Source organism: Cydia strobilella, chromosome 19 (genome assembly GCF_947568885.1).
Source record: "Cydia strobilella chromosome 19, ilCydStro3.1, whole genome shotgun sequence".
Taxonomy (NCBI): domain Eukaryota; kingdom Metazoa; phylum Arthropoda; class Insecta; order Lepidoptera; family Tortricidae; genus Cydia; species Cydia strobilella.
In genome coordinates this window covers 10513473-10526743 of record NC_086059.1, presented here as the reverse complement: position 1 = coordinate 10526743, position 13271 = coordinate 10513473, and the positions used below count along the sequence as shown (strand labels likewise).

Sequence of the window (13271 nt, the reverse complement as noted above, 5' to 3'; positions counted from 1 at the left end):
TATGAATGATAAGTTTGTAATATTTACGAGCTTACCAATAACACTCATTCGGTTTATGCGGACAAGATACTCGATAAAGCATCCAATAATTATTCAATTCGAGTAGCCGGATCGGCCTGAGATTTTCATGGCTGTACATTATATTATAAGTACCCGTCAACGTCAACCGTCAGTATATAGTATATATATATATTATCTGTGACATCTTTCAAATGTGAATTGTGAGGTTATGTTACCAATTACCAATATTACCATACGTACTTCACTACATAGGTCACTTAGATTTTAATTTAATGAAAAGTATCCTACTTTAGCCTTATTTCTGCATAACTAAATCTGTAGCTAATAAGATACACGTTCTTTCGTGATGCCTTCTTTTTCAAGACTTCAAAAAATAGCTATTATCAGTTTGGGGGCCGTTGGAGGCGGTCTAACGTATTATCAGTTAAATAGTAAACAGGAGAGGAAATACGGTGTGCATAATTCGTGGACTACAAATTATTCTCCTAGTGTAAAATGGGATTCTAACTGGGATCAGTAAGTTTTATTGAACTACCTATATCAATTAGTACCTACTTATTAATAAAACCGAGTGTTTCAAAGTTCACTCACCTTTGTAAATTTAGTTGCAGATGTATTAGGGTATTTGACTGTATTTAAAATAAATTATTTTACACCATGTAAGAAATAAACCACCAGAAGATTGATAGAAAAACATAGACAGCAGTTATTTTTAGACACAATTTCTAATTTAAAACCTGTATAAAACTATAAAGAGTAGGTAATTTGATCGTGACGTCACATGCTAGTGTTTCATATACATTCCATATTAGCAAAGTCGTTTTAAAAGTTCATAAAAAGAAACTGATTTGACTAGTAGTCAAATAACCTAGTAGCCGAATAATTAATTAATTATGGGTCCGGAATTCGGACTTGAGAAAAAGAATTTTTGGTAGTCTGGGCTCCATGCACAATGGACAGATCAATTGTTGGTTGGCAGAGCCTATATCGGACAAAGCAATCAGTGTTTACCACTTTATTGACCTCTCCCTTGAGTAGGGAACTATGATAGCACCCATGAGGCTGACATGTTCACCTAGTGTCCAAAGCCTCCATAAAAACCAGATAAAAAAAAAAACAGTAGTAGATTAGCTATTGTAGAGAGAACACTTGACTTTAAAATTAAAGTTTATATCAAGCAGCAGTCTTTCTTCTGCCCTTGTTTCTATTATGACAAATTAGTTAAATGCGGTTTTTATATTTTGCCATTCCAAAATATTTGCAATATTTTCGAATGGTTGCAAATGCGATCTTCACAGAATAGTTATAATGTGAATGTTAACTTATACATATTAGCTTGAAATTGTATATTTAATTGTTATTAAACACAGTCATAATCATAATCACAATCATAAACACAATCATAAATATCTAGGCTTCAGGTTTGACATGGTCACCCCATATAGACGCAGTTTGCGACAAGTTAGCATCTGCCTGTTTTGCTTTATCCAGACTGGCACCCACCCTGACACCTGACAACCTCAGAACTGCCTATTTCGGGTACTTTCACTCAATTTTAACCCAAGGTGTCGAACTATGGGGTACGTCAGCAGACTGTGACAGACCGTTTAAACTACAGAAGCGTGCTCTTAGAATTATATCTGGTAAGCCCTACGATCATCCAGCCCAAGCATTATTTAAGCAGCATAAAATTCTAACTCTGCCTTGTATCTTCATATTGATGGCCTGCCAACACGTGAGGTCTAATCTTAAACAATACCCAACGCGCGGTCAGTGTCATGGTAGAAATACCCGTGGTGCACACCTGCTACTTGTCCCGCACCGCAGACTCGCTAAAGCTCGAAAGTCACTCGCTGTCCTAGGTGTCAAGATCTATAATACCCTACCTAGTGACATAATTACCTCGGCGAGCGATAAAATATTTTACAATAAGATTAAAAAAATGTTGCTTGACCTGTGTTGCTACAGTGTGAATGAATTTATTTTAAGGAAGTGTAATAAGCCCTGACATTAGATAAAAAACTGAGATATAGATATAATAATTGTAATAACGAATAATAAATATAATAATTGTAATAATGAACTTTATCAATAGAACTACGAACACAAATTGTATATTGTAACGTAGTATAAATTTATTATAATTATATGGTTGACATTGTATATTATAGTATGGCTGAATTGACGTGTAAAATTTGTACAATTTTATCAATAAATGTATCTTATCTTATCTTATCTTATCATAAATGTTACACAAATTTTAGCCGGGACCCAAAAGCTATTGTCAAGCCTCCAAAGAACGGCAAACCAGAAGAAGACAACAAATATAATGAGGAGCTGGAGAAGGCAAAGAGCAAAGCTGTGCGGCACATATTTATGATCAGGCATGGCCAGTACTTTGTCGACGGAGCTACTGATAAAGAGAGGGTACTTACAGAGTTAGGTAAGATTGTTGTTTGAAAAAATTCTAACTGAGTCTGTCAGGGCTACTTGATTTATAGCTACCATCCATGAATGATCTTAAAGGATCTCTCCTAACTTGTATCATTTGCATATACAATTTTTTTTAGTTTTTTTTATATACCTGAATTTAATATTTTTTTATATTTGGCTTAATCTTTTTCAACAGTTGTAAAATTATTTTTGGAAAAATTTTTGTTTTCACTAAAAGATAAAAAAAAACCGGCCAAGTGCGAGTCGGACTCGCGCACGAAGGGTTCCGTACCATTACGCAAAAAACGGCAAAAAAATCACGTTTGTTGTATGGGAGCCCCTCTTAAATATTTATTTTATTCTGTTTTTAGTATTTGTTAGTATAGCGGCAACAGAAATACATCATCTGTCAACTGTCTAGCTATCATGGTTGATGAGATACAGAAAAGATTTTTTTTATTTTTTGAGAAAAAGATTTTTTGGTAGTCTGGGCTCCATGCACAATGGACAGATCAATTGTTGGTTGGCAGAGCCTATATCGGACAAAGCAATCAGTGTTTACCACTTTATTGACCTCTCCCTTGAGTAGGGAACTATGAAAGCACTCATGAGGCTGACATGTTCACCTAGTGTCCAAAGCCTCTATAAAAAATAGATTAAAAAAAAGTTATAAATTATGTTAATATTGTGCCAACAATGTCTCAGGATTTATTTCTTACACTTTATGATGGTTAGGTTGATTTTTGTTGTCAAGTGATATCCATTTTAAATTCCCTATAAAAATTTATAATCGTTTTAAATTATTCTTTAGCACCAAAATATGTATATTAAATTTACCAACCAATACAACCTTCAAACATTCAAAAAAGAGTGCACTCCCATCTTAAAGGCCGGTAACGCACTTACAACCCTACTGGTGTTGCGGTTGATCACCATTAGGAGATTTGTCTGCTTGTTTGCCTCCTACATCATCATACATCGGGGTTTTTGGTGCAGGACTTTGTGTATTTATAACTTTATTTATTTTATGAACCAAAAATAGGTAGTAAGCTCCAAATGTGCTTAGAAATGTTAAAATAGTATTGATTTTTACCTATTTTTTGGCTAGTGTAAAACATTCCTGCGCCAAAAACCCCGATGTACATATGTAAGTAAAAAAAGTAAAAAAAAAACATATGTAAGTACATCATAAAAAAAATTTGCTATTGCACTTTGGACTTATACAGAACAATTCTTCAGGCAGGAAGCAAGCAGACTTGACAGGGCAACGGTTAGCATGCCTAGACATAAAGTGGGACCTTCTAGTCCGTTCTACAATGACACGAGCACAAGAGACAGCCACACTCATTCAGAAACATCTTCCCACTGACTTGGAGGTGATCAACTGCTCCTTGATCGAAGAGGGTGCTCCGATACCTCCAGAGCCTCCAGTTGGCCATTGGAGGCCTGAACCAAAAGTAAGTTTTCATTATAGGAAATGTTCTAGAGAATACTTACTATCTAAAGATATGTTATCTAACAAACACTGAAAATGTGTCATTTAATTGTCTTTTGTCTCTTATCATTATGTGCTTACTATATTACACTGTCAGCCAAATGCATACTATACTAACCCCTCTGTATGTATTTAGTTGACACCTCACACATACATAATTTTCCATCTTGTTCGAGCCTTCTACACCAGGATATCTTAAATGTAAATTCACTTTTGTCGCCCCCCGTCCAGGCTGTGAACTGCGTTCCTCCCGCTCACTCAAACTCTCCATCCCTTCTCACCGTACTGGTTTTATGTCCAACTCTTTCGCCGTTGAGGCAATCCGTCTCTGGAATTCCCTCCCTCTCTCGATTCGACAAGCCCCAAGCAAGCCTGTTTTTAAGCGTCTACTCCGCAAGCATCTTCTGTCAGAAGAATTTAAATAATGTTCTCCATCTTGTATGTACTAATATGTATTAGTTTATCTTTTGTATATCATATAAGTATTAGTATTTAATCATAATTTTGTTAGTTTACGTTATTATGTTTATATATATATACATAATATTTGAATTTTTTTTGGTTCTATTTCTCGTTATAATTTATGAATCTATCCTGCACCAACATTTATGTCTCGTTTTGACCTAATGGTTGACTGGTAGAGAATGCCTTTTGGCATTAAGTCCGCCATTTGTACATTTTTCTTTGCTTGTGCAATAAAGTTTAAATAAATAAATAAATAAAATAATGTATTTACATATAATTTACTAAAATGCCTAACGTAATGAACACAGGATGTTATATCAACAAAAAAGAGAATAATACTGTGTTTATATGGGACAAAACCTGACTTAAGACATTAGATGTAGATGTAGAAAATACCTAACATCTTCCTAAAATCTTCCCTGACAAATAATACTTGCAATAAAAAGCCGCCAAATCTACTATTTTTCTATATTGTCAAGTCATTCCTCTGATTGGGAAGTCGTGAGGCCCTTTTCATGAAACCTTGCAATTTGTTACATGAGCAGAAAACTTGTTTTATAAAGATGTCAAAAAGATGTTGGTTTAAACACACACTATTTTCATTCATAATTTTAAAACTAAAACGGGACTTAATCGCGTGAAACGTCAGGCCAAATAATAGAAGTAAGTGCACGCGATTAACTCCCGTTTCAGTTTTAAAAATATAAGTGTTCCGTTTGTAAAAACAAAGTTTTGCACGGAACACTAATAAGTCAAAGAGAGTTCCGTTTGTGTGACAAATGTCCAGCTTTCATGAAACATGTACAAATAATAACAGAAGTTTGCACGTATAGCAGTTCTTCCAGGACGGTGCTCGGATAGAGGCGGGCTTCCGCCGCTACTTCCACCGCGCGTCGCCCGACCAAGATCGAGACTCGTACACTCTCCTCGTGTGCCACGCCAACGTCATACGATACTTCGTGTGCAAGTGAGTGCAGTTATTAGTAGTAGCGTGTAGTTTGTAGTAGAGGCGGGCTTCCGCCGCTACTACCACCGCGCGCCGCCCGACCAAGTGCGCGACTCGTACACTCTCGTGTGCCACGCCAACGTCATACGATACTACGATTGCAGTTATTATAAGCAGTAACAGTGGCTTGCACGTATATTATTATCGCCACCTAATACAATTCTCGCTAAAGAAGGATTTTTCGATCTCTAAAGATCTCCCGCTGCCCGATCAAGTGACTCGGACACGCGTGCCACGCCAACATCATACAAAGCTTCGAAGTCCGCGACTAGCTATAATATAATATGGAGGTATTGAATTACTTTTTCTTTTTTCCAGAGCGCTCCAATTCCCACCCGAAGCGTGGCTCCGGATATCATTGAACCACGGCTCCATCACGTGGGTGTCCATCATGCCCAACGGGAACGTGGTGCTGCGATCGCTCAGCGACACAGGCTTCATGGAGCCCAAGTGTGTCACTAGCCGGTAAAATATACTTACTTACTTGACTGGCGCGATTACCCAAAATTGAATACGTAAACAATATACGTAAACTGCATGCCGAATGGGTCTGCCTGTGCCCTTACGTCGCTGGTGATTTTCATAATATATGGTCCTTAGTCGCGTCAATTAATCAATTCTTTATGAAACGTAAAACAGACTTACCTTACTATGAAAAGTAAGAGAGACGTATCTTGGTATTACAAAACGTTGTGACAACATTTGATATGCAAGTTTTCTTCACTTTGTTGATATAATTATAAATTACAATTTTCATAATTTTCACTTGTGCTTTGTAATAACAGGTTTTCGGCAATAATTTCAGTAAAAAAATTTACAACGTCTTATTTCAGAAAGTCTAATTTGCGAGTCCACTTAAATGTAGCGGTATTTCAAATTATAAAACTACCAATAAGTATAAAGTTATTTGTAAGACCGGAAGTCGTAATGGTGTTTGCATAATTTCAGGAATTTAAGTGAATAAATTGCATGACAATATTTCGGAGGTGTTGGAATATCTTTTGTAAGTTGTAAAAACTGCCAAAGTAATTTTAATTTAGATAGTTGTAGTATTTTTTTTTAAATATATTTTATTGTTTGACATATTAATATGGTTATTAATAATTTGTAATATATATTCAATAAGTTTAACAAATTTATCTCTAGTTAAACCCTATTTTTAATTAATGTAAATGAAGAATTAAAAATTATAGTAGAGACAATATGATAATAGACTGTTAATCACCACACAAATCATTTATCTTTGATTTAACTGACGCGCATAAAGCTTAATGCACACACTCGGCGGGCGTGAGCGGTCGTGCGCGGGACGGGCACGTGCGCGCGTTTCATTTACATTGTATTTTATTACAACTAAAATGGACCTTAATACAGACTACGTAGGACCCGCCGCCGAGCATTCACACTGCGCCGCGGGCCGCTTGGTCACGCTCATGCCCGCACACGCCCGCTCACGCTTGCTCCCGTCGTATGTGTGCATTAAGCTTCACACAGATAAATTCTTTAGAAGAAGTAGACGGGTGTAAAATGTATGAAAATATTTTGCAAAACCATCAGTTGGCCACTGAATGTGAAGTAGATAACCGTTCCTTTAATTTCTACTCCTGATGGCAAGGAACTTCTTGTATGGAAAAACTATCTCTGTTTATTTATTTCTTTATTTATAATTACGTAATTTGAAAGTAGTTTTCGAGTATTGACCTATAATTTAAGTACCTATTTTATGTATTTCACTGTACAAATGTACATGTATCATCAAATTTAGTAATGTAATGTCCCATTTAGACTGTTCAAGAACTTGCATGTGATGTTCGTTACATTGCAGTAATTTGGATGATCGACTGAATAGGCTTGATAACATGTTTTTATTAATAGTATCAATCGATCAGGTTTGTTTTTAGGATCAAATGTCTATATGAGACCCATTGCATTGCATTAAAGCAATACGAAAGTCAGAAATGATAGTCAAAGTCCGTCAGACGTACTTCACATGCGAAACGCTCATACAAAACGATAAGTGAATGTGACGTCGCCGTCCAACTGAAAACAGTGAAAACCCATCTTAGTATGGAAAAAAATAGCGATTTTGTCGGTGAAATATTGCGTTTATGTGTATAGTTGCCATACAACCTTATTTTTGATAAAATGTATGGCATCGAATGGTACCATTAGGTACTTTTTACCTTTCTGAAAGTTATGTAACTTTCAAGTCCTGTATTTTTTTATCATTTACATATATTATTTTAATATCCACATTGCTTTCTATTTTACTAGATTTTGTTGTAAAGTTCAACATGTATCATCATCCCTATTTATAGTACTCTGTAGTTAGCAATGTATCAAATATTGCATGCAAGTTCTTGAACCGTCTAGATGGGGCTTAAAGCAGTGCCTATAGTTTGCCGAAATATCTAGCGGGCTTCCTCTTATGGCGCGGCCACACACTCGACGAGTTGTATGGGAAGTAGTGAGGGAAGTATGCAGTGCAGTATGGCGGCCGATGACGAGTAACGTGGCCACACTACGTCTCTGCCTACTTCCCTCGCTACTTCCCATACAACTCGTCGAGTGTGTGGCCGCGCAGTTATAACTTAATAATACTTATATTAGAACATATTTATATTATGCTATCAATTTTCTATATAACCTTATAACATGCCTTACAAAAAGTAGAGTAGATTAAGGAATAAAAAAATGTGCAATATGACATGTGCGTAGTTTTAATTACTGAAACTACTATGTACGTATTAATGAGGGCTAACGCGTATGAATTCGCCGCTAGGGGCGCTAGTGTGGATGGTGGTCTTCGCAAAATTCGAAATGTCAAATGTCACTTGTCACTTCAATGACTGACAGCTGTTCTTTAGTCTTTTGGACCACCATCAACAGAGGCGCCAACTGGTGAGCAAAAAAACGATAGTCCTCATTAATTAATACATAAACTAAATGGCGTTGCACGTTGTCGTAAAAAATCGAAGTCAAATTTGACACTTATTTCGAAAAGATGGTCGCCAAATAGTTGATTTTGTCAAAATGAATATCCCTTCTTTTAATTTTACTATCCCTTTGATTTGAAAATAAATAGGTACTGATAAAATCTAATTTTCTGGGCAAAAATTACAAGTTTGTTGCTTGTCAATAAGGACGATTTCTAATTAAATTAAGATACCAACATTGACATTTTATGCGAAAGCGATACATTTTGCTAACACTAATAATGAATTTTACATTCAAACCATTACTTTGCCCATTTTTTTTTCTTTTTACCTATACGAGTATATAGTATACCTAGTGGTATTTTTAGTATCTATATATTTTATAGTTTACTGTCATAAGTGGCCCTTGCCACCTTATCCTATCCTTACCTTATTTATCCTTATAAATGCCATGTAATTTTGTGTTCTGTAACTTTATACAAATATAGGGAAAAATATAAAAATTGAGTTTTTCTGTTTAAATTCTAACGGAAATTCTATATTATTTCAATATATTAGTACTCAAGAGTATTTTTTACATGTTATTATGTTTTTGTATTTTTTTTATCATAAAGTAATTTGTTATAATTGGACGTCAACAGAAATTCATTCTTGCGAGACGCGAAGAAGAATATCTTAGAAGACTAGTTAAAAGGTAACACAAAATACGTCTGAACAATGAACATGGCCTCGAATCATGATCTAAAGTCGTCGTCATGGAGACTATATAAAGGAGCCAAATCTCTATGTATGAAAAGTGTCCATCAGAAAACAGTAATTAGGCGGCGCCACCATACACCGAAATACTACCAAAAAAACCTACGTAATTTGGTCGGGTTATTTGTTGCCTTATATGGTTCATGTTATACTAATGTCCCAGAGCCTAACTAGCGCCACCGGAGAAATTAGGAACTATTATTTACAACTGAAAGCTGGTCACTTTTGCAATAGTTCTGCCATAAGAGATTGTCGTCCTTTCTATACCATCCATAGTCGTCGTGAATAGAACTTGCAAATAATGTAAACAAATACTTAGGAAAAGAATACCATATTTGTTTAATAGTTTGCCCGAAGCCATAAGATGTGAAAATAAGAAGTCTAAATTTAAATCTATGTTAAAAATACACTACCTCAATAATTTGTAGTAATTGCACTACTATAAAATTAAGTTAAGTACATATGTAACTAGAGACTGATGATCCCACAGTCAAACTCATTATTGAGTTTTGCGGGGCTATGATTATTGTATGAATACTCTGTATTTTATTAAATAAATAAATAATAAATAAAAATATGACACATTTTGTTAGCATTTGACACATAACGTAAACATTTTACGAAGGTTATTTTCCCTAAAATATTAATAATTAACATTTAATTTAACTAAAAATTTATATAAATAAAATATTTAAGTATTGAGACTGTTGATAGGGTCATGGTTGTCCTTTTAAAGAGCGAGATTACGAAGTAACGAAGGTAAAATGGTTTGTTTACATTATTAGCAAGTTCTATTGACGACGAATTTAATGCGTTTGGGTCATGCACGTGCAGGATAAAAGTTGCCTCTTCCGTTCTCGAAATGTAAGGTTCATGAAGCTTAATTTTTGGTTGTGACTTACCTAAAACCGTCCCGAGTTTGGGCTTCGCCAAAACTGTACTCATTTTTTGACCAAATTTCTTAACTTTTGGGGGCAGAAAAGATAAGTTAGAACCTTAATTCGTGTATGGCTCACAAAGGGTGTAGCAGGATATAGCCTTTGGAAAATTGCCCCCAGAGATTTTTGTTCAAAACTATTACCAGATGATGCCCCGTGAGGAAAAATATTCATACAAATTTTCAACCCTCTACTGCCCCCTGGAACCTGACGGCATCCATTTAACCCTAAAACGTTTTTATTTATTTTCTCCTAAACTATGTAAAGCCTGACCAGTAATATACAATTGTCAAGGGGGCGCTGTTCATTCTCATGTATAGGGTGACAGTTCATATATTACTGGTCAGGCTTTAATAACCGACTGATTTCAAATTTTACACACATATTACTTTAACCTAAAGGTATTGTTTAAAAAAATAAAAGCCTAAACCTTTTCCTTCTTGAAAAAACAACATAATAACTTTGTAACCTGAACAAAAAAATAGAAAATAGGGAGCAGCAGAGGGTTTAAAATTTGTATGAAATATTTTCTCCTCACGGGGCATCACCGCACCTGGTAATAGTTTTGAACTAAAATCTCTGGGGGCAATTTTTCAAAGGCTGTCCTATGAGTTTTCTCTTGTTAAGACTATGAGGAATGGCATCTTTAAACCTGCATGTAAACTTTTTGAGAAATGAACTAGCATCTTCTTTTGTAAAACCTTTCACCGTCATAAATGTCTTATATTTTTTTTTTAAGCGATCTTGTTCCTAGAGATACAGATGATATCTAGAAACTAACTAACCCGTTAGTATATAATATACTTAAGTCATTGTAATCGCTTTGAGCTATTGGCCTTGAAAGGGATCATGGTTATTGATTGTCATGAAAGGGATAATGAATTAATTATTTTTATGTACTTAAGTACAAAATGTAATATCTACCGTAAATCGTTGGTTTAAGTATACCAGTTTCTTTTATACCAATTCTGTGCTTACAATTTCATAATATACCTAATATCTAAAGCTTAAGTAGGTATTTAATTGGTACTTATTTTGCTGCCACTTAAGTTCCTCAAAATATTTGCTTTAGATTGATTTCAGTACAAAGTTTAAACACTGCCAATTTCATACCAGTTATGTGTACCTCAGTAATGAGGGACCGAGGAAGAAGAATATGTACCTAATATGTGTGTAAATACGTAACTCGGTAGTAAAAACTAAAAATACGAAGTCAATTAAGTAAATGCAACTGATAGATTTTTCGTTAATATTATGTTCTTGAAGTTGAGAAACATTCAGCCTTTTTCATTGAAGCGCGTAGTTGTTAATTCAAAATGTATGCTTAAATTAATGTGCCGATTTGTAACAGGTAGTTTGGTAAAAAAAAGGTAATCAAACAAAACCACGTGACAGTCATAAGACCAATGATATAATAACACAGATACAAAAATGTAGTTTTACATCTATGGATCATCTTTAGCTCACAGGTCAAGTTATCGAGTTTTGTTTGTTTGCATTCTTTAAAATGTTTGTACTGAATATGCTTGTGCCGCACACTTGTGGAATCCCGCCTTAATAGAATATCTTCAGACAGAGAGAAAGGGTAAAAACGGGACCCTATTACTAAGACTCCGCTGTCCGTCTGTCACCAGGCTGTATCTCATCAGCCGTGATAGCTAGACAGTTGAAATTTTCACAGATGATGTATTTCTGTTGCCGCTATAACAACAAATAAGTACTAAAAATTACGGAACCCTCGGTGCGCGAGTCCGACTCGCACTTGGCCGATTTTTTTTTATATTTGAACAAACCCAAGTTGTAATTTAGCCCTGATACCTCAACGCGAAATGTAGGTTAGCTGTAAGTACCTATTGTATTGTATATATAAGTCGTAGTGTAAATATTTTTAATATTAATAAAAAATAATGAAATATGACGTCTTTCTTTCATCTACGAATTTTCGTAACGTATTTTTGTAGCTGATCGCAAACAATTGGAAATTTAACTCTTGGGGCGCTCATCACAACATAGTTGTTACATTGCATGTTCACGAAATCACAGGAATATACAAGAGTGATTTGCCACCAACGAACATATACCTACAGTCTGGCAAAAAAGAGCAGAAATTAAAAAGTGGCAACACTAGAGTCCCTTTCAAATCAATCTAAGAAAAACGGGACGACACTACAATGTTGCCACTTTTTAATTTCTTTTTTTTTGCCAGACTAGGTATTATGTTCGTTGGTGGCAAATCACTCTTGTAAAGCCTGACCAGAAATATATGATCATTGTCAAGAGGGCGCTGTTATTTAACATGTATAGGGTGACAGTTCAGTATAGTATGAAAATATTAGTTCCAGTCAAAGATAGATATAACTCCGTAATAGATGGATACAGTCTAAGGAAAAAACGTGCCTCGAAAATCAAGAAAATTTGACTCTCGATCAGAGGGCGCTACTAGCTTTGGCCTACTGTCGTATAGATGGCGTTGACGGTTTCGTTTGTTATTTTACAATTTTTACGCATATGATTGAAAATAATTAATGCAAATAAAAAAAATCATTTATCCATATTTAAATACATTTTATCGTATTTTTATAAATCTTCATTTTTAGTTTTAAAGTGTGTCGATAGATGGCAGTGAATTTACTGTGGTTACAAAATTTACTATGACAGTACCGCTCTAGTATAAGTTACTCTATGGTTCCAGTGAAATTCCGCAACATGGCGCGTGATCATATATTCCTGGTCAGGCTTTATATTCCTGTGATTCGTCGCTTCATATGGATATGAAGCATTTCCTCAGAAAATGGAACCAGTCGAAATAATACGAATTCTTTAGTTGGTACATTTTATTGGTCAATATTTACCATAAGTCACAACATCGATATTAAAATTAACTTGGATATTTTCAATCTTTCCATAAATTGTAATGTCTAGTTGATAGTTATTAATTTGTTTTGTATATTTTGATTTATACTTTTACAATCTGGATATGAAAAAAACTGGATTTATGATTTATAACTTCCAAGGTTTCTTGCCTACTCGTAGGGTATAGGGAGCGTGCATAAACTGTAGGGGGCAGCACAGGAGACGTCAGATTTTTGGCGCGAGGCGTAAATGTGTAGTTTATGCTTCCAAAGTAGCCCACAAGATGGCAGCACTTGCTTTGGCGTGAAGTGTCAAAGTACATGTGATGTACATGTTTATGGTTTCGATTCAGGCCACAAGATGGCAGA

The 13271-nt window shown here is 35.1% G+C and overlaps 1 protein-coding gene across 2 annotated transcripts; it reads left to right on the top strand.

The window, feature by feature from the left end:
- Positions 1-253: 253 nt before the first annotated feature.
- On the top strand, positions 254-11923 carry LOC134750254 (serine/threonine-protein phosphatase Pgam5, mitochondrial). 2 transcript variants are annotated; one of them, XM_063685409.1, is made up of 6 exons: positions 254-537; positions 2286-2464; positions 3694-3911; positions 5251-5381; positions 5739-5885; positions 8998-11923. In XM_063685409.1, the coding sequence occupies exons 1-6, from the start codon at positions 368-370 to the stop codon at positions 9041-9043; spliced, it is 891 nt and encodes a 296-aa protein (XP_063541479.1). In that variant the 5' UTR covers positions 254-367; the 3' UTR covers positions 9044-11923. The 2 variants fall into 2 exon arrangements, with proteins under 2 accessions (XP_063541479.1, XP_063541478.1); XM_063685408.1 differs by having other exon boundaries at positions 5248-5381.
- The last annotated feature ends 1348 nt before the right edge of the window (positions 11924-13271 follow it).